The 20,288-nt window shown below is 42.1% G+C and overlaps 1 protein-coding gene and 1 pseudogene across 2 annotated transcripts; both read left to right on the top strand.

The window, feature by feature from the left end:
- Positions 1 to 2,062: 2,062 nt before the first annotated feature.
- Positions 2,063 to 4,402, top strand: LOC127770261 (uncharacterized; annotated as a pseudogene).
- A 1,222-nt stretch (positions 4,403 to 5,624) lies between these two features.
- Positions 5,625 to 12,741, top strand: LOC127771021 (glycerol-3-phosphate dehydrogenase SDP6, mitochondrial). Of its 2 annotated transcripts, none has more exons than XM_052296819.1 (7): positions 5,625 to 6,043; positions 7,516 to 7,989; positions 9,052 to 9,383; positions 9,884 to 10,044; positions 10,623 to 10,881; positions 12,127 to 12,424; positions 12,501 to 12,741. In XM_052296819.1, exons 1-7 carry the CDS (start codon positions 5,686 to 5,688, stop codon positions 12,506 to 12,508), a joined length of 1,890 nt encoding a protein of 629 aa, XP_052152779.1. In that variant the 5' UTR covers positions 5,625 to 5,685; the 3' UTR covers positions 12,509 to 12,741. The 2 variants fall into 2 exon arrangements, with proteins under 2 accessions (XP_052152779.1, XP_052152780.1); XM_052296820.1 differs by lacking the exon at positions 5,625 to 6,043 and adding an exon at positions 6,059 to 7,336.
- Positions 12,742 to 20,288: the final 7,547 nt, after the last annotated feature.

Genomic DNA, 20,288 nt, shown 5'->3' with positions numbered 1-20,288 from the left:
ATGCCGGCCCTCTCCAAGCCGATGCGCTAGGCGGCGACGCGAGGGGAATGCGCCCTGCCGCATCTCTGGCGAAGGAAACTACGTGGAGGTATAGATGGCCAAAAGGCCCGCCCGGCACGGCCCGGTCCAAGCACGGCCCACCAGCCATCGGGCCGGCACGATCGGCACGATCGGGCCGTGCCGGCCCATGGGCTGCGCCTCCCGCCTAGGCACGGCCCACCAGCAGTCGGGCCGTGCCGGGCCGGCTCGAAGGCGCGGGTGGCCCATCGTGCCTTTTTTAAATAAGTCTATTTTCCGTCCCTTCTCTTTGTGCTGTGGCATATATATAGCGAAAATAAGTCTATTTTCCATCCCTCCTCTTTAGGCTGTGACATATATATATATAGTGAAAATAAGTCTATTTTCCATCCCTCCTCTTTGGGCTGACATATATATATATATACATATATATATATATATATACATATATATATATATATATACATATATATATATATGTAGCTAAAATAAGTCTATTTTACGCCCTAATCTTTCAACGGTGGCATATAATATGTTTGTTTTTACTCCCTATTGTTTACGTGTCAGGCCTAGCCTACGGCCCATCGTGCCGTGCCGGGCCGACCCAACGTGTCGATGGAGAGGCCCAGGCACGGCCCGGTGGTCGGGCCGGGCCGTGCCGTGCTTGGCCGGGGCCAAAACACCGTGCCGTGGGCCGGGCCGTCGGGCCTCGGGCCTTTTGGCCATCTATAGACGGAGGACGTCGTGGCCTCCTGCTCGCGGGGATATGATGCAGCCGCCACCGCTCCACCGCGCTGACCCATGCTGCCACGTAGGGGTGTAAATCGTATGGAAACGGACGGAAATCATCTTTATTGTTTTCATTTTTATATTTTTTTCGGAATCGAAAACCCCGGCCGGATACGAAAACGGAATCGAATATTATTGAAACCGAAAATGGAGTGAAAACGAACCGGCGTGAATATGGTAACAAAAATTTATCGGAATAAAAAAAAACCCCTCAAACTGATAACCTGATTCTCAAGTCTCAATGGGGAACAATTCATCATAAAACATAATCATATAAGTCCAATTGTTAAGTATCAACAGTACATCCCTCGCAAAAAAAAAAGTATCAACAGTACATCACAAAACACAATCTACGGAATAAATTAGTAATGTTGTTGATAAATCCCAATGCAGGAAAAAAATATTCTTAAGTATTTTTTATTTGCATAACAAATTTTTTTATAAAAATAATAGCCAAGCACCATGGTATCAACTATTTAGTGCTTAGAAAAAAAAATACATGGTATTTTGTGATTTATGGAAATTCCGAGAAAATTTCCAGAATGTTTCCGACCGATTCCGAGTTCCGATGGAAACTGCCCTTATCATTTTTTATTCCGTTTCCGAGAAAATATTTCCGAATCCGTTTCCGTTTCCGAAAAATTCCAAAAAAAATTCCGACCGACATATTTCGTTTCGAAAATAAGCCCGAATCCAGAAAGTTCCTGTACCATTTTCACCCCTACTGCCACGCACGCGAAGCCGCCACGCACGAGAAAGTGGCTCCGATTATGTCCCCACGCTCGTCTGTCCACCCCATGCGTCCCTCTTCTACCGCGATCTCTTCCTTCGCACCGTCGCGCTTCGCAGCCTCACCACTTCATCACTGGCATTTCCCAGCATAACCCACCCTCCTCACTAGGAGGATAAGATAACCTTGCAATTTCCGTTCTCAATCCTACAGTGTATGTGTATCTCTTACCCACTATCCAAACAACCCAACTTAAGAGAGGATGTGACCCTCCTAGTATAACGAATCTCGATAAATTGTCCAGATTCGTTATATTAGGAGGGGTCATGTCTTCTTCTAGGTTATGTTTTTTTGGACGGAGGGAGTATGTCGTAGAACCATAGTTTTTCTAAGACAAAATTTTGAAGGAAAAAGTACACCGAAGGTCCCTCAACTTGCCATCGAGTTACAAAATCGTCCCCAAACCGCAAAACCAGATATTCGGTGTCCCTTAACTAATCAAACTCGGTCAAAATAGGTCCTTCGATGGTTCTGACCCAGGTTTTGTCCTACGTGATGGCTGAGTCAGTGTGGGACCACGTGGGACCCACATGTCAGGCTGAGTCATCTCTCCCCCCTCTTCTCTTCCTCGGTTCCTCCTCTCTCTCTCTCTCTATCTGTAGGCCGGTCAGCGGGGTGAAGCAGGAGAGGAGGAGGACGGCGCCGCAACGGCGGCCGGTGGTGGCGGCAGCCCGGCGGAGCTCCGCGACGCGACCGTGCGAGGGCTGCGACGCTGGTGGGGACCGTGCGAGGGCCCTTGGAGTTGGGTGGCGACAGAGGCACGGGGAGGAGGAGACGGGTAGCGGCCAGCGGTTGAGGAGACGGGTAGAGGCCAGCAGTTTAGGAGACGAGCTTGAGGGAGAGAGCATTGTTCCTGGAGGTTGAGGGCAAGGAGACACCGTGCGGCCAAGCAGGAGCGGAGGGGCGGTGCCGCGCAGCGGAGTGATGGATGGGGAAGCGGCAAGGCGTGGCGGATGGGGAAACAACACGGTGAGGACAGCGGCGGGCGAGCAGGAGCGGCAGGGCGGCGTCCACCTTTCCCCTCTCTGCCTCTATTTCCTCCGATTCTTCACCGACAAGGAGGCAGCGGTGCGTGGCGGCGTGCGGAGGCCGATCTCCCAGTCTCCTCCTCCTCCTCCTCCTCCTACACCGTCGTATGGATCCCGTCACTCAGCTGCCGGAATTGCGCAGCCGCGGCGATGGACTTCCTCTCGTTGCCAGACACAGCTCGTCGTTGAGATCTGTGGGGTTATGGAGCTCGGGAAAGGGAGGCGGGAGAGGCATGAGGTGGGTACCTGGAATCCTGGAGCTTGGGGGTGTACTTCTTCTCAACGCTGAGGACGACGGTGTTGGAGCCATGGACACCGACGGTGGTGTTGCCCTTGTGGACGGCCTTGAGGCCATACTCGACTAGGAAGATGTGGCCGTCGGGGGAGAAGGCAGGAGGACACATGGGTCAGAGCAGTTGAGCGGCGAGTCCGGGTCGCGGGTGGCATTAACCGCAACGGCGGGGTATGGGTCATCGCGCGGCAGGGCGGAGAGGGTTGAGGAGGAAGAGTTGAAGTGCTCGTCGGTGGGGAGTAGCAAGTTGTCGGGGAGGAGGTCTGGAGCCAGGGGTCGGGCGGCTGGTAGGTGACGGCGATGATGATGACGATAAGGATGAAGAGCGAGAAGCAGATGTTGCTTGCCGCCTTGATGGACGATTGCGCGACGAGGACCTCGCCGACTAGGGATGGACCATCAGAAGAGCGGCGGTGCGGGCGGTCTCGTTGTCGTCGGAATTGTCTTGGAAGAGGACGGGGTGAGCACGACGGCCTCAGCCCACCCATTGGCCGGCCCCCAGAGAGGAGTGAGAGAGAGGAGGAAGGGAGAGAAGAGGGGAAAGAGAGGCTGACGTGGTAACCCTGACATGTGGGGTTCATGTGGATCCCACGCTGACTCAGTCGCCGATCAACCGTGGTCAAACCGCCACGTAGGATAAAACCGGGTGCAATACTGTCCAGGGACCTATTATAACCGGTTTTAATTAGTTAAGGGACGCTGGATATATGGTTTTATGGTTTAAGGATGTTTTTTTTTAACTCGATAACAAGTTCAGGAGCTTCCGTGTACTTTTTCTAATTTTGAATCATACAACTGGGACGGGAGCAAGTGAAGGTTTTGGGCCTGTCACGGTCGCCGGAGAGGCGGAGACCGTGATCGCGTCACCGTCTCTGGCGACAAGACAGACTGGCCTGTTCTCGTCATCGCCTGGGGCTGCGCTTTGCGTGATGGACAGTGGAGACAGTGAGACCGTGAACGATTTGATTGCACGGCTGTACCACCTCGAAGACCGGGCTGAAGATTCCACATTTTTGGTGTGTTTAGTGCACGCTAAAATTGAAAGTTTGATTGAAATTAGAACGATGCTATGGAAAAGTTAGAAATTTATATGTGTAGGAAAGTTTGAATGTGATAAAAAATTAAAAAGTTTGAAGAAAAAGTTGATAACTATACCAGGCATTTTCGTACGTAGCAGGACTGCAGGATTCACATATACTACTCCCTTTCACTGCTTATATTTGCTTATATTTTGAGACGGAGGGAGTAGTCAAGTACTTTGCTCTACTCCCTCCGTCCCCAAATATAAGACATGGTTTAGTTGTCAATTTTTTGAGACGGAGGGAGTAGTCAACTACTTTGGTGCCGTTCTCTATTTGGGGACGAAGGGATTCACTGCCGGTCCGCGACACCGACACCGACGACATGGTGGTGTTCTGCGTGATGCGGGTTGCGTTCTCGTGCGGGTGGCTCTCCGACTGCATGTGTCGTGGAGGTGAAGCCTAAGCCCCTGCTCTCACCAGACTAGTCGTCGTAAGACGGGTCCTCTTACTGCTTCGGCTTCGCGGACAAGTCGGAGCCGGTGATGCCGAGCGAGGTGGCGTCGGGGGCGATAGAAGCAGCACAACGGCCTCCTCCATGCCACCACTAGTCACCGCCAGGCGCAGTGCCTGCTCCCGTGCCGCCGATGCCAAGAAAAATGCGTCGCTGAAGCTGAGAGGAAGGGAGAGAAACATAGAGAGAGGGAATGAGAGGATGTATTGACATATGGGCCCCACCTTTTTATTCTTTTTTAGCTAGCATGTGGGCCCACGTGGCCCCATCATTTTTAAATTATTTTTCGTGTATAGCTGACTGGTGGGCCCATAGTTTTTATTATTTCTCCGAGATATAATTGCCACGTAAGCGCCATGTCAATGCTACGTGGGACAAAGAGCTAGTCAAACCAGCCACGTAGGTGGCACGTCAGCTAAAACTAACGAGGGATCTCGTTTGCACTGGTTTTGACAGTTTAGGGATCGATTATATCTGGTTATAGGTGCTCAATAACGAATATCAGATTGAGCGTAAAATTAGGAGACCTCATATGAACTTATTTCCAAAATATATGGGGGATGGGAACTCTAAAACAGTATTAGGCTTTTGGGATATGTTAGGATCCGATTTTCTCAATAAAAACCCTCAAAATCAGTTTTTCGTAGGAAATGGAATAACTGTTATGCTCTTGCTCCCCTATTTTCTCCGCTCGAATTCCTCCTGTTTAAACGATTCACCTATAATTATTTATTATCTCCAGAAAAGAAAGAGAAAAAAATCACGGAACTTGTTCCCCTATTTTCTCCGCCGGAATTCCTCCCCGATTCGCTTATATAATACTCCCTCCGTCCTAAAAAAAGACAAACCCTGATTTCCGTGCCTAACGTTTGACCGTCCGTCTTATTTGAAAAAATTATGAAAAAAAATTAAAAAGATAAGTCACGCATAAAATATTAATCATGTTTTATCATCTAACAACAACGAAAATACAAATTGTAAAAAAATTTCATATAAGAAGGACAGTTAAAGTTGGACACGGAAATTTAGGGTTTGTCTTTTTTTTTTTTTAAACGGAGGGAGTACTCCGTAACAATTTTTTAGTATCTCCAGAAAAGAAAAAGAAAAGAAATCAAAGGCCGCTTTCTCTACGCGTTCCGCCGCCCGTGTGAGCTGTGAAACTCGCGATCTCCCAACTCCCAGCGCCCTCGCCGAACAAAGGAGAGGTAGGGAGGCACACGCGTCCGCCCGCCGCCATGGCCACGTGGCGCCTCCGCCGCGCGGCCGCCGCCATCGCCGCGTCCTCCGCCGTCGTCGCCGCGGGCGCGGCCTGGCCGTCCGCGTCCGCCTCCGACCCGTCCCCCGCGGCCCTCGAGGCCGCGCGGCGGCGCGTGGCCCAGCCGGGCGCGGCCCCGCCGCCGCGCGCCGCGCAGAGGGCGGCGCTGGCCGGGTCCACCCCCGCGGATCCCCTCGACGTGCTCGTCGTCGGCGGCGGGGCCACCGGGTGCGGCGTCGCGCTCGATGCCGCAACCCGCGGGCTCCGCGTCGGCCTCGTGGAGCGCGAGGACTTCTCCTCTGGGACATCCTCCCGATCCACCAAACTCATCCATGGCGGTGCGTGGCTTCGCCCCAATCCAGATTCGTTTTCAAGTAGATTCCTCTAGTTTGTTATTGTGGCATCTCACATTATACCTATATAGTCATATGCTTATTTGTTTCAATTAAAAGTATTAGCATAGAATTTGTTTTTTTTTGGAGAAGGTGCGACTGAATATTATTGTAGCAGCACTAATTAAGCGGCCTCTTCCAAAAAAACAGAAAAAAGTTCCAAAAAAAACAGAAAAAAAAAACTACAGGCTTATTTGTTTCAATTAAAAGTATTAGCATAGAATTTGTTTTTTTTTGGAGAAGGTGCGACTGAATATTATTGTAGCAGCACTAATTAAGCGGCCTCTTCCAAAAAAACAGAAAAAAGTTCCCAAAAAAAACAGAAAAAAAAACTACAGGTTGCTGTCTGTTCAGTAGAAAGCCATACATATTTTCACTCTTTTGCTGCAATAAACTTACATGATGCTTGTACATGATTAATAGGGGAAAAGTTTATCCTAGTAAAGCATTAAACACTTCTTAGCACTTATTCAGATAAGGTTCAGAACAGGACCTATATGTGGCTATGCTTAATTGCTTATTGCTCTTCTAGTATACCAATTACAGGAATACATTGTGGCAAATATGTTTACTGTTGTTTCCTCATGCACTAATGTGATCTATTTACTGAACCTCTCTGAACTCTACATTGTTGGATGGGTCATGGATTTTTCAAATAGAGATATATTTTCTGGAAGTGATATATTATGGTGGACAGTGGCGAATCTAGAATGAAAATAGAGGGGGTCCTCTATGTATAAAACTTGCATATAGAATCAAGTAGGCCAAATATACATACATGACACATTTTGCTAATCAAATTGTAAAATTAACAAATAAATAGAAAGAGGGTATCATATAAAATAAAATAACTCTAGCTCATCGTTCATTATTTGGAAAAGTACATGTTAACTTTGCTTCTCCGCTTTAATGTGCAGATATATCCACTAAAATCTGGCAAACAAATAGAATTTGATATGAATGATGCATCAATACACTGAAAGATTTCCAAACCTAATTTACCAATAAAGAGGCTCACGTTTACAGACTACAACAGATAGATTAATATTTGTCCAGTCAAGCTGGAATACGTCGTAGAGGCCTTGACAACAAAGATGCAGTGAGGCAGTAGGCAGCAACGTTTTTATTCCCAACCCTGACCGAAGTGCCACAACCATGGAGCTGGGGCTCGAGCCCCAAGAAGCCCAACGGTGGATACACCACTGATGGTGGATGCAATGAACTATGCATATAGACTTGGTAACGTCTTGCAACTTGAGAGGTGAAAATTTTGTTTGTTCTAAACACGTAAAAACATAACTCATACACTAGGAATGTCTCCAGTTTCAGAAAGATATAGATTTGTACATTTTTAGGTGGTTAATATTTGATAATGTAAATTCCACTATTCCTCGCTTATATTGAATACTTTTTTACAGGTGTGCGCTATTTGGAGAAAGCAGTATTCAATCTTGATTATGGGCAGCTGAAACTCGTTTTTCATGCTTTGAAAGAAAGAAAGCAGGTTATTGAAAATGCTCCCCACTTATGCCATGCTTTGCCATGCATGACTCCTTGCTTTAATTGGTTTGAGGTTGTATACTATTGGTTCGGCCTGAAATTCTATGATATCATTGCTGGAAGAAGGCTGCTACATTTGTCACGATATTATTCTGTAGATGAATCAGTTGAACTTTTCCCAACCCTTGCAAAAAACAGCCATGATCGTAGCCTAAGAGGGACAGTGGTATACTATGATGGTCAAATGAATGACAGTCGGCTGAATGTGGGCTTGGCATGCACTGCAGCGGTTGTTGGTGCAGCTATTCTTAATTATGCTGAAGTGGTATCCCTCATTAAGGATGAATCTGGAGAAAGGATTATTGGTGCACAGATCCGTGATACGCTATCAGGTAGAATAAAGTATGTCTTTCTCTTCCTTTATACAGTTGAGGCACATTAGAATGTGTAATTCATACCTTTCTAATGATCATGTATTTTTTACTTCAGCATACCTTTATACAATGTCTCTTTCTACCTTTTTTTTAAGCTAATACATTTCAAACAGCAAATAGCCCTGCTTTACATATTGTCATACAGTACAGCCGACACCAAAAATTCATAGTTTTCTTTGAACTGAAGAAATTACAAGCATGTTGTTTAGGATATGCAGTTAAAGAGCTGCAGGAATGCAGGCATGTGGCTTGCCATGTGTTTTTCACCCCTCATTTAGTGTCTGTAGACTACTGTAATATATTTGTGGTGGTGGAAATGTGGAATTATGTGTAGATGCTGCAGTCAGATGCGTAACTCATATGCAGACATTTCCTGATGGTGGTGATTGATGGCATAGCTTTTCTAGCGGGAAACTGACAGTCCAATCTCTACCAGAGGGAGGCGTGGTCACTGAGCTTGAGTGACTATACTAGCATTCCAAAGCCATATGCCAATTTGGGCTGAGTATCTCTGTCAAGTATGAAAAGTCTTGGATATGGGAAGTATTACAAAGCTTAGCAAAAATAAAAAGAAAGGAACAGTAGGCTGGCAGCAACTCTGGGAGGAAGGAACTTTTGGGCAGTGAAAACAAGGAAAAACATTCAGTTCTGGTAGCATGCTGTTAATCTGAGTACCAATGCTTGGAGCAGACTAAATAACTTACACTATAAAGTATAAACTACCGATTGCTGAAGTACATTTTCTCCTATTAAATGATAAGAGCGGTTGGTCTGTGAATATTGTGCCACTATAACTCTTATGGTTTAGAAGAAAGACTATAGTTTGGTATACACCATGAAGTAGCCTGCTAGCACAAGTATGTGCTGAAACATACTATGTTAAGTTGATTGATGATCAACTATGTTCTCATAATAATTTTTTTCCTGAAACTAGCATTATCATCTGTGTTGCGGTTGATTATTTAGTTAGCAATGATTTCAATCTTCCATTGCTATTTCATATTTGCTAATTTATAACAGGTAAAGAATTCGATGCATTTGCAAAGGTGGTTGTTAACGCAGCAGGACCGTTCTGTGACTCTGTGAGGAAGATGGCTAACAATGACGTAGTGCCCATGATCAGTCCAAGCAGTGGAGTGCACATTGTACTTCCTGATTATTATTCCCCTGATGGGATGGGGCTAATTGTCCCTAAAACCAAGGATGGTAGAGTTGTATTTATGCTGCCATGGTTAGGAAGGACAGTAGCTGGTACAACCGACTCTAGTACAGCAATAACAATGCTTCCTGAACCACATGAGGATGAGATACAGTTCATATTAGATGCTATCTGTGATTATCTTAACGTTCAGGTTTGTGTGTTTGCATTTATGTAATGTACAGTAATTTATTTGACGCTGTCGAAAAAAATTAGTAAAGTTTTTCTTTCTGAAATATAGTGTTTTTCATGTTTTCTAGAACCATTTGGTTGCTACATGTGTGAGATGAAAGAGAACTTTTAGTAGCACATCATGACTTGTAATTGATGTGTACATGGGATGCTCAAGTGTGCATGGGTGGCAATCTTAGCTAGACTTAGTCCTTGTTCTGCAACTACAAGTTTAGAGTAGAGTTATTTTTCTGTGCATTTGTTTCAGTGTGGTTATGATTCCTTCGTATTCTTTTCTGTGGTAATACTTTTGGGCTAGTCATATTGGTTTTTGTTAACTTGCCATCATAGGTTTCACACTCAGAATTGTACTAGCAACTTTCCACTTTGTTATGATTCCATTAATAAAACAGTTTCTGTCAATCGAGAATGAAAAATAACGGAAATATCTAATGGTTGGAATAATTTCAATCTCCATATTAGGTAAGGCGTTCAGATGTTCTTTCTGCCTGGAGTGGTATACGTCCACTGGCTATGGATCCATCGGCAAAAAATACTGAGAGCATTTCCAGAGATCATGTTGTATTTGAAGACTACCCAGGACTAATAACTATCACTGGTGGAAAATGGACAACTTATAGAAGGTATGGTGTTCTAGGAGCTAGTGTTTTATCTCTAATTGATTGAATGAAACTGATATGACATGTGCAAAGTTTGCTGGTTTTCTACTCTGGCTATGGGCCCGTTTGGTAGGGCTCCAACTTCTAAATTTAACTCCATGAGTTGGGTCTGGAGTGGAGTTGTTGAGCTGCCTAAACCCAGCTCCACAACTCTATTTCATTTAGTAAGAGCACTCCAACCAGCTCCACTTCTTTTTTGGGTGGAGCTGAAACTGTTTGGTTGGGCTACCTCTCTAGGAGAGGTGGAGCTGGAGCTAGAGCTATGCCAAACGGGCCCTATATGCTCTTGGACTATCACTATGTCATGAATTCGAGATGTAATACATTGTATTTGATCTGTGATTGAACGCATAAGTACATTGTATTAGTTATAGACCATCACTTATTGCATTTGTGATGTACTGCTATTATTTTCATATTACCTACAGAAAATATTTGTAAATCTGGGATTGTAGTTACATGAATGCATGGGCATGCATGCACATGAAGTATTGAATATATATTCTTCATAATTGGATTCTAATAATTTGCCTTATCTCCAGCATGGCTGAAGATGCTGTTAATGCAGCCATAAGGTCAGGTAATTTGAAGCCTGCCAATGGCTGTGTGACTGATCATCTGCATATTCTTGGTGGATATGGTTGGGATCCTGCTTCGTTTACTGTCCTTGCACAGAACTATAAACGGATGAAAAGGACATATGGTGGGAAGATCATTCCAGGTGCAATGGACAGTGCTGTATCGAAGCATCTGTCACATGCATATGGAACTTTGGCTACACAAGTGGCTTCAATTGCCCAGGTTCGTGCTCCTTATACTACAAAGTAGGTTACTTATGAAACTGTAAGTTTTAACAGTAAAGTACATGGAAAGTTTGCAGCAGTGCTCCCTTGTATTCCGATGACAATAGTTGGCAGCATATAAGAGCTCAATTTGTGACACGTGTAAATGTCCCCTAATGCTGCTAGTGAGGATCAGACATGGCATAGTGATGTAGAGAAACTTTTGATGTAGAGAAATAGAAGGGGAAAAGGTCCAGTTCTAATGCGTTCTTTTATGACGATGTTTAGTCTTCATGATTCTCCTATATAGTAATAATATCCATGGCTCCATACACTCTTCTGTCCATGAACAACATTGTCATTCTTTGCACCCACTACCGATTTGTCGAAGAAAAAATCCTTCCATTGGATTAGATGTGGTAATGCATAATTGACTATAAAATGCACTTATGTTGAACTCCCAATATTTTAAGGATGGACTAAGGCTGCGTTCGTTCCTCCATGTTCCCAACTCCCCCTTGTTTTCCGCACGCACGCTTCCCAAACTGTTAAACGGTGCGGTTTTTTTCAAAAAAATTCTATACAAAAGTTGCTTTAAAAATTCATATTAATCCATTTTTCAAAAAAAAAGCTAATACTTAATTAATTATGTGCTAATGAGTCGTTTTGCGTGCACTGTACACTAGTTCCCAATATCAGTATTGAACACAGCCTAAGTATACCTACTTACCTTTTGTTTTCATGTTGGAATTTTCTGAACTAATTGTTTAGCTGAATTCTAACTGCTATGTGTTTTTTTTTGCGGGAACTAACTGTGATGTGCTTTAAGTGATTGATTATGCATGTTTAATACGTGCCTAGTATTTCTTACGCTTTAGTTTTTCTTCTGTTTTGCACCATGTGCCTTGCGCTACTTATGGAGTTTGTAGCCTTTTACTTTGTTTTCGCTGGCCCTTTTTTTTTTTAACTCTGCTGGTCTAACCTTTATGGGCTATGCATCGTCAATTGAGTTGTTTAGCTATTTGATTATCCCTGCTGAATCTAGCATGGCTACTATTGTAGTAACTTCTGTCATTTAAGTAACCTGCGGCAGCAACACATGGTTTTGGTCACGTTTATCTAGCATGACATTTCTTTTCAATATGCGATCTATCAATTTGGTTCATCAGAAATCCAAGCTTCATTATTCTGCCCGGAAACCTTTTTTTTTCCCTGTACAACTTAACAATGTTTTGTGGTAATCATTATGCTTCATTTTGTTTAGAATGAAGGCTTGGGGAAGCGACTTGCTCATGGATACCCATTTTTGGAGGCTGAAGTAGCATACTGTGCTCGCCACGAGTACTGTGAATCTGCTGTGGACTTTATTGCAAGGAGATGCCGTCTTGCATTTCTTGACACAGATGCTGCTGGGAGAGCATTGCCTCGGATCATCGAGATTTTAGCTCTGGAACGCAAGTGGGACAAGGCAAGGCAGAAGCTTGAACTACAAAAGGGTAAAGATTTCCTGGAAACATTCAAATCATCCAAGAATGCACAATTCAGGGATGGCAAACATAATGGTAAGAATATTTTTTCCACCTTCGTTTCTTTTCTCCACTTTGAATAGCACTTCTGATAGTATCTGTTCTTTTGTAGGTCAATGAGTGAAACATAATTTCTGTGAATAAGCGTGAGTCATACAATAAAAGCAAAGTATGAAACTTAGACAATCAGGCTAGTGCAAGAATAATTCGGTGCAAGAGGGCTGGGGTCCTAAAATGTTCTCAGTTGTCCTTTTGTGCACTTTATTACTTCTATCTGATTTGTGGTGAAATAACATCTCATCGGCATGATGTAGATCGATGGATGTACCACGGAAGATTACTCTTTCTAAAAAGTAATACTCCCTCCGTTTCACAATGTAAGTCATTCTAGCATTTCCCATATTCATATTGATGCTAATGAATCTAGACATCAATATGAATGTGGGAAATGCTAGAATGCCTTACATTATAAAACGGAGGAAGTAGAATGGTAGACCACATTTTCATATACGCTCGTAGTATAGCATGCCTTACATTGTGAAACGGAGGAAGTAGAATGGTAGACCACATTTTCATATACGCTCGTAGTATTAATGTGCGCTGGGTATGTGTGTTTACGTATTTGATTGAATTATATGTAAATTAAAAAATAAGAGATATTTCCTTCGTCCATCTAAATTAAAAAAATAGCGAAAAAAACAACCCAAAATAAAAAAGTCTGATTCCCCTATTTTTCGTCTGTTTTTTTTTCCTTTTTTTATTTTTATTTTCTTTTCGTGTTTCTTCTTTTTTTCCAGCGTTTTTCCGTTTTCTTCGTCCGTTTTCTTTTTCTTCCCTTTTTTTCGTTTTATTTTCTTTTGCCTTTTTCTCCTTTTTTTTCTTTCACCGTTTTTCCGGTTTCTTGCTTTTATCGCTATTTTTTTTTGCGGTTTTTTCGTCCGGCCAAACCCTAGCGTCGCAGCCACCTTGATTTGCCTCCCTATATGTTTTCTCCTTCAATTCATTGCAAAAACCAATTCCCCACTACTCTCACATCATTTTCCCCTTGAATTCCCATTTCAATCGGCTGTAATTCACTTGATTGAATCTCCATTTAATCCTCATCATTTTTTATCTCGAGTTTTACGGATTATCGTCGTTATTTTTATCCCGAGTTTGCGAATTGCTTTGATTTTGATAAAAAAAACAGAAAAGGAGATTGAGTGGATCAAAATCCCTCAACAATTTTTGGAGATGGAGAAACATTCGACCAAATTTGATGGAGAGGATCGGCTCCGTTATCGACAGGGCACTAGACTATGCAAGAACAATTTTAGAGATGGAGAAAGATTTGGCCGGATTTGATAGAGAGGATCGGCGGCACGAGACTATGCGAGGGCGAACGGATTAACGGAGATGGGAGGAGCTCAAGCGGATTACCGGATTTGATGGCGGGATCAGCTCTATAATGGTACATGCACGAGACTGTTTGAGCTAGGCCTACAGCTCCACTTGCGGGCTGAGCCGAAGAGAGGTAGACCAAGCAGAGGAAGGTAGCAGACTGTGCTAGGACTGGAGCTGAAAATGAAAAGGAAAAGGAAGGAAGGAATAAACGTTTGGTCTAAAACCAAGAAAGCATCCGGTCCAAAACCAAAGGAGAATAATGTATAGGATAAAAAACGTTTTTACCCGTTACAACGTACGGGCATTTTTTCTAGTTATATGTAAATGAAGGAAACAAAATCATGCGGATCATATCGCATGGTTCTAGACGACGTGCCTTATAAGTGTCGTTTCCGTATCTGGGAATTTTCATTTTGATTAAGGCCATATTTAGTTCCAGGGGTGAAAAGTTTTGGCATGTCACATCGAATATACGGATACACATTTAAAGTATTAAACGTAGTCTAATAACAAAATAAATTATAGATTCCGCCTGTAAACTGCGAGGTGAATTTATTAAGTCTAATTAATATCATTAGCAAATGTTTACTGTAGCACCACATTATCAAATCATGGCGCAAAAAAAATTGTCTTGCAATTTACATGTAATTTGTGTAATTAGTTTTTCTTTTTTATATATTTAATAAACCATACATGTGTCAAACATTCGATGCGACATGGTGAAAAGTTTTTGCAGGGGAATTAAACCGGGCCTAATTTCAAAAAAAAAGGAAACAAAAATGACAGTGGTTTTCTGGCCGTTTTTCATCCCTTAATGCAAAATTTCAAAAAAAAAAAGGAAACAAAAATGACACAGGTGGTTTTCTGGCCGTTTTCATCCCTTAATGCAAAATTTCAAAAAGAAAAAAGGAAACAAAAATGACACAGGTGGTTTTCTGGCCGCTTTCATCCCTTAATGCAATCGTATTGCAGTGATGTTCAAAAGATATGTTCCAAAATATCTGCTTATTCTTATGCAATCGTAGCCGGTCTTTCTTTTTTTTTTCTTTTTTTTTTTTTTGCATTCTTAGTACTCTCAAAGGTGCCGGTTGCCAAATCCAGGACCCATGTGGGGTTGACAACCGGCACCTAAAGCCGGATAGAAAATATTACCTTAGGCAAATGCATAGCGATAAGCCCATAAATGTTTTACAACCATCGTTAGCTACAGAATTAATTACTACTCTGATCATAAATATTTGACATTTACAGTAAAATTTAGTTAAAAAGTAAATGTTCGACCTCAATAGTTTCCCAAATTAGTTTTAAAACAAAATAGATGGTATATGATGATTTAAACATCAAATATTTATAACGTGTAGCAATTTGGTCAACTATATATATATATAACTCTCCCTAAAAAAAATAAAATACCAAAAGAAACAACTTCAAACTTATAAAACTTACATGCTGTATAAGGAGGCTACATAAAAATTTCATATTTGTTTTAAACTTTTAATGGGATAAATCAATTGTTAAACTTCTATATCTTTAAAGATATTTTGGGTGAAAAAAGACCCAATCCAATGGCTTTTGAAGAATAATCGATAAACTCGTCGATATATTATAGAAATAGATAATATTAATGGCAGATCGTTAATTGGGTTGATTCTCTCTAAATTTAATAATATTCCTTTTACTCATAAAATTATAGTCATTTTTAGATAGTGGTCAAACTTAAGACAGCCATAGTACATACAGTGATAATTATTTGAGAATGAAGAGAGTACATGTATGATAATTATGGGCATATAACTTATTTTTCTCCTTAGAGATTATTGAGAGTTTATTTATATGTTCACTTCATGCACCTATCTTTCTGCATGCTGTCCTCAACTGTTGTTAGAAAATATTGCTAACTAGTAGACCTTTGTTTGGACTTAATAACTGTCAGAAAAAAGACGAGTGATTCACTTCATATTCTAATACTCCCCCTCATGGGAGGCCTCCTCAAGCATGAAACGGAAGTGGGCTGCAAATTATTTATTTAATTACACGTCAGTCATGTTTCAAAATCAAGATCTCTGGCCCTAATAACATATTGAGTTGCATGCACCGACTAGTTTAAACCGAAAGCTTATGCTGATAAGAATAAGCAGACAATTCACTTCACACTCCAACAAAGATAGCTAACAAGTTGTATATGTAAGCAAATATATGTTTTTTCTTGCTTAATTGCATACACTTCTGATGATATACCAGTCAGGACTATACTGCTATGAGGCTAAGTAGGTCTCCAATTGGATCAGATGGTAATTGTGCTACGTGCTGTATTTAAGTAGGGTACACGTTTGACTATTCGTTTTGAAAAATTAGTACAAATATAAAAAAAATAATAAGTCATACTTAAAGTACTTTTGATAATAAAGTAAGTCACAAACAAAATAAATATTAATTTCAAAACTTTTTAAATAAGACGAATAATCAAACATTACCAATAAAAATTCAAAACGACAAGTAATATGGGACAGAGGTAGTAGGATATTTTCCCACGTGCACTACAGATGGTTTGTCTTAGAAGCTGCTAGCTAGCTAGCAGTGTTGCTGCCACACGTACAGAATGTTGAACCGTCAAATCCAAAACCCATCGACAATAGTTCCTTTCATATCCAAAGTAAAAACGAATAAAATCCGAGCTGTTCATCTACACCCACACGCCTCACAGAACTGTCCCGGTCTTGGACGAGAAAGCAGCTTTGATACGCAAATCTTTAGCTGCTGTTGAACGGCCGGCCAAATCCGACAGAACGAAGCTTTTGGCTACATCTACATGTGACATGTACTGCAGCAGCTAGCAATATATCCAACATTGTTGCTAGCTAACTGATCCACGTGTGAACCGGCACGTGTCGCCGTGCCATTGGCCTGCCGTGCAAGTCCCATGTGAACCGTGGCGAGGTGCCACGTGCGTTGGTGCACAATTATACAGGTGACACTTTCATTACATCAGTGACACTTTGCAGAGGCAGAAGGCTATATAAGATGTAGAATGCGCATTGTTCATGTAAGCCAAAAAGCCAAGTGAACACTGCATACATACATATTAGTGTTAGTGTGTTACATATATATAGCAAAGTGATGTGTGATAGAGCTGCATTTGCACCTGCACCTACAGAGAGGAAGATGGAGCAGCAAGCTAGCAATACGTGCTTGATCGCTATACGCTAGCTTCTTGCACACAATGTTGTTCCTGGTCCCTTCCTGATCCCTAGGTGCAGAGGCAGATGCAACTGTGTCATAGACTTCACATCCATCTTTAGTTACTTACCACTATATATTCAATAAATTAGCTAGCACCCTAGTTCTCTTGCTGATTCCTTTCAAAAAAATCTTCAGTTACTTGCTCCTTCTAATCCTTTTTTATTAGTTATTTCACTCCATGAAGTTTCAATCAATGAGCATGCAGCTAGCTAGATAGTTTTAAAAAATAGCATAAATAATTTTGATGATATAGATTATTCTCAGTGGTGGAGCCAGGATAAAATTATAGTGGGGGCTCCTCAGCCTTTTAGGCCTTCTAACCATCTCAGACAAAGTCTATTTTAGCCCCCTTGCAATAGATTTATGGATTTACATTTTAGGGGGGGTCTTAATGGGGCTCTAATGATTTATTAGGGGGGTAGGGGGGGGGTCTAAAGACCCCCAGCCCCCATGCTGCCTCCGCCACTGATTATTCTATCATATATTACCCATGAACATGCACAGTACAAGTGAATAAGCTACATAACAAAAGAGAAAAAACTCAAAACAAAAAAAAATATTAAATCATATGTTTCCGAAGGATGATGATATACGAGTTTACATATAACCGGAAAAATATATCAAAGTTTATGGTTTTCTTTTTTACGATATAAATACTTTCTTTTATGATTATAAGGTAATATATTGTCCTTATAGTGAATATGTGAATTTGGTGAGATATGCCTTCTTTAATATTCTTTATATAAATAATAAATAAATTGTCCGTGCATCTGCACAGACTTACTTCCTAGTTAATTTAATTTATAGAAATTCATAAATTTTAAAATCATGAGATTTATATTTTTAGATTCATCATTAGAAATATACTTAGGTATATATCATTCACATGTTACTAAACTATACGAATTTATAGAAAATGGTTATAAAGAATAAAAATATTTAACTGACTTTGGACAAATCTGAAACGACAAGTAATTTGAAATGGATGTAGTCATCACAATCCAACTCTAGTTAATTATTAAATTGCATGTCTATTTCATTTCTCCTTCACTTTGGTGTATAATTCTTGTATCAACATTAGTTCTCCAATCCTGATACAACTACATTATTTATTATTGGTATGCATATAAGAAATGCTAATTTTCCTTTTATTAATTGTGCTAGTTGGTGGTCGAAACTGGTACATAACAACCGTCAATAGTAGGGGGTAGGGTCGGAGTGGCGGCAACACAATGAGTTTTGTGTGTGTTCGTTTGCAGAGGTACTTGCTTGGACGAAGGAAAAGAGGGCGAGCATAACGAATGCATACATGATCAAAGAGGTTGATTAGGGACCAAACCAAGACCTTCTCCAAGTATACTTCTACCCCACGACATCACTTTTGGTCCATAGAAGACAAGAGATAAAGTTTTATATGTTTTGGATTTGGATTCAGGCCTCCTGATAGCATCAACTTCAAATTTCGAGGCTCCTGACCTAGCCACTGATCTAGAAGGAATTACGGGGGTCTATGAGTACTTGTTGGAAAGCTTATGAAGTCTACTTTCACATCGTTTTGGTCCCACGTCAAAATTCCTACCAAGCTGCCGAGAATCTGCAAAACAAGCCACACACCTCATCTAGTCCGAATCTGATTTAGGTTTTGGGCCTTGTAATTGTGTCGTGGGCTTAGCCCAGGGGGTATGCACCCTAGGGAAACCTTAGGACGTCCCTAATCATACTTAATCAGTAGCCGTCATTGTTTAGAGTCGGGTTTTGCTTAGATTATTCTGTCAAGAATAGTTTCGCCGCAAGATCGGTTTGTAGAACCCCAAATTCGAGTGCTTAATCATTCATATGAAATTGTGTTGCAATCTATCTTGTTCTTGCTTGTGTTCTTCGGTTCGCATGCAGGGATTAGCCTTCTCGGCGAGATCAACCGGGTTTCAGCACGGTTGGTAACCAGAGGAGACGTGGTGTTGCGATTACGGGGCTCAGTAGCGTGTTTGTTCAGAAGCCGGATCGTGTTGTGTCGCGACTCCGCCCAAATCAACTGTTTATCAATACCCATCTGAAAGTAGACTCCATAAGCTTTCCATCAAGTACTTATGGGCCCCGAAACTCCTTCTAGATCAGCAGCTAGGTCCGTTTGAAGTTGATGCTGTCAGGAGGTCCGAATCCGAATCCAAAACGTGTACAACTTGATCTCTTGTCTTCTATGGGCCAAAAGTGGCATGGTGAGGTAGAAGTAGATTTGGAGAAGGTCTTGGTTTGGTCTTGATTCCATTTTTATACTTTTCAGATGTTTTTGTCGGTCGAGTTTGGAGTTGCGGCTAGGGTTTGCCTATGCTTCTGCCGAATTTTCCTTTGGCCGAACCCCTCCCCACACGCGACTGCCGCCTCCACCTCAAGGCCGACTGCCACCTCTACCTCACGGCAAATTCTTCCGTGCCGCTTCCTCAATTATCAGATTGTTAGGTATTTTGGTGGTTGTAGATTTGAGATATTTTTAACTGATGAGGGATGTAGGTCCCGATCTTCCGATAGGTATTGATAAACAGTCGCGACACAACTCGATCCGGCTTCTGAACGAACACGCTACTGAGCCCCGCAATCGCAGCACCACGTTTCCTCTGGTTATCAACCGTGCCGAAACCCGGTTGACCTCCCCGAGAAGGCTAATTCCTGCATGCGAATCGAAGAACACAAGCAAGAACAAGATAGATTGCAACACAATTGCATATGAATGATTAAGCACTCGAATTTGGAGTTCTACAAACCGATCTATCGGTGAAACTGTTCTTGACAGAATAATCTAAGCAAAACCTGAATCTAAACGATGACGGTGTTGACAGTCGTTATCAATCAGTTTTGACCGTCAATATTACCAAAATAGAGGAGAACTAGTGATGCTTGCAATGCATAAATATGTTAGAATAATAATATTCCACTATTATTAGGTATACTAACCTTTTGCAGGGAATGACAATAATGTGGAGGAGAATCGACATCAACTCAAACGATAAATCAATCGGACGATGTCGATAACCAGACTTATGTATGAATGGGCCAAGAACTCAAAATTGACACGATGAATTGGGCCAAAATTCACAATTCTACGGAGTGGAGCAATAGAGGAGGCCGCCAGCCGAAATTGGGCTGGATTGGGCCAGCCCCAGGTTCGGCCGAACCTGGTGGTTCGGTCGAACCAATCTTGGTGCCGTTGGATCCAGGTTTTGGCGTGTACGTCCAGGATTGCATCCCAATGACGGTTGGAGGGCACTTCGGACAATTCCCC

The sequence above is a fragment of the Oryza glaberrima genome, chromosome 4 (genome assembly GCF_000147395.1).
Source record: "Oryza glaberrima chromosome 4, OglaRS2, whole genome shotgun sequence".
Classification (NCBI taxonomy): domain Eukaryota; kingdom Viridiplantae; phylum Streptophyta; class Magnoliopsida; order Poales; family Poaceae; genus Oryza; species Oryza glaberrima.
Note: the sequence above shows the minus strand (reverse complement) of the source record. Positions and strands in the feature narration are given on the sequence as shown.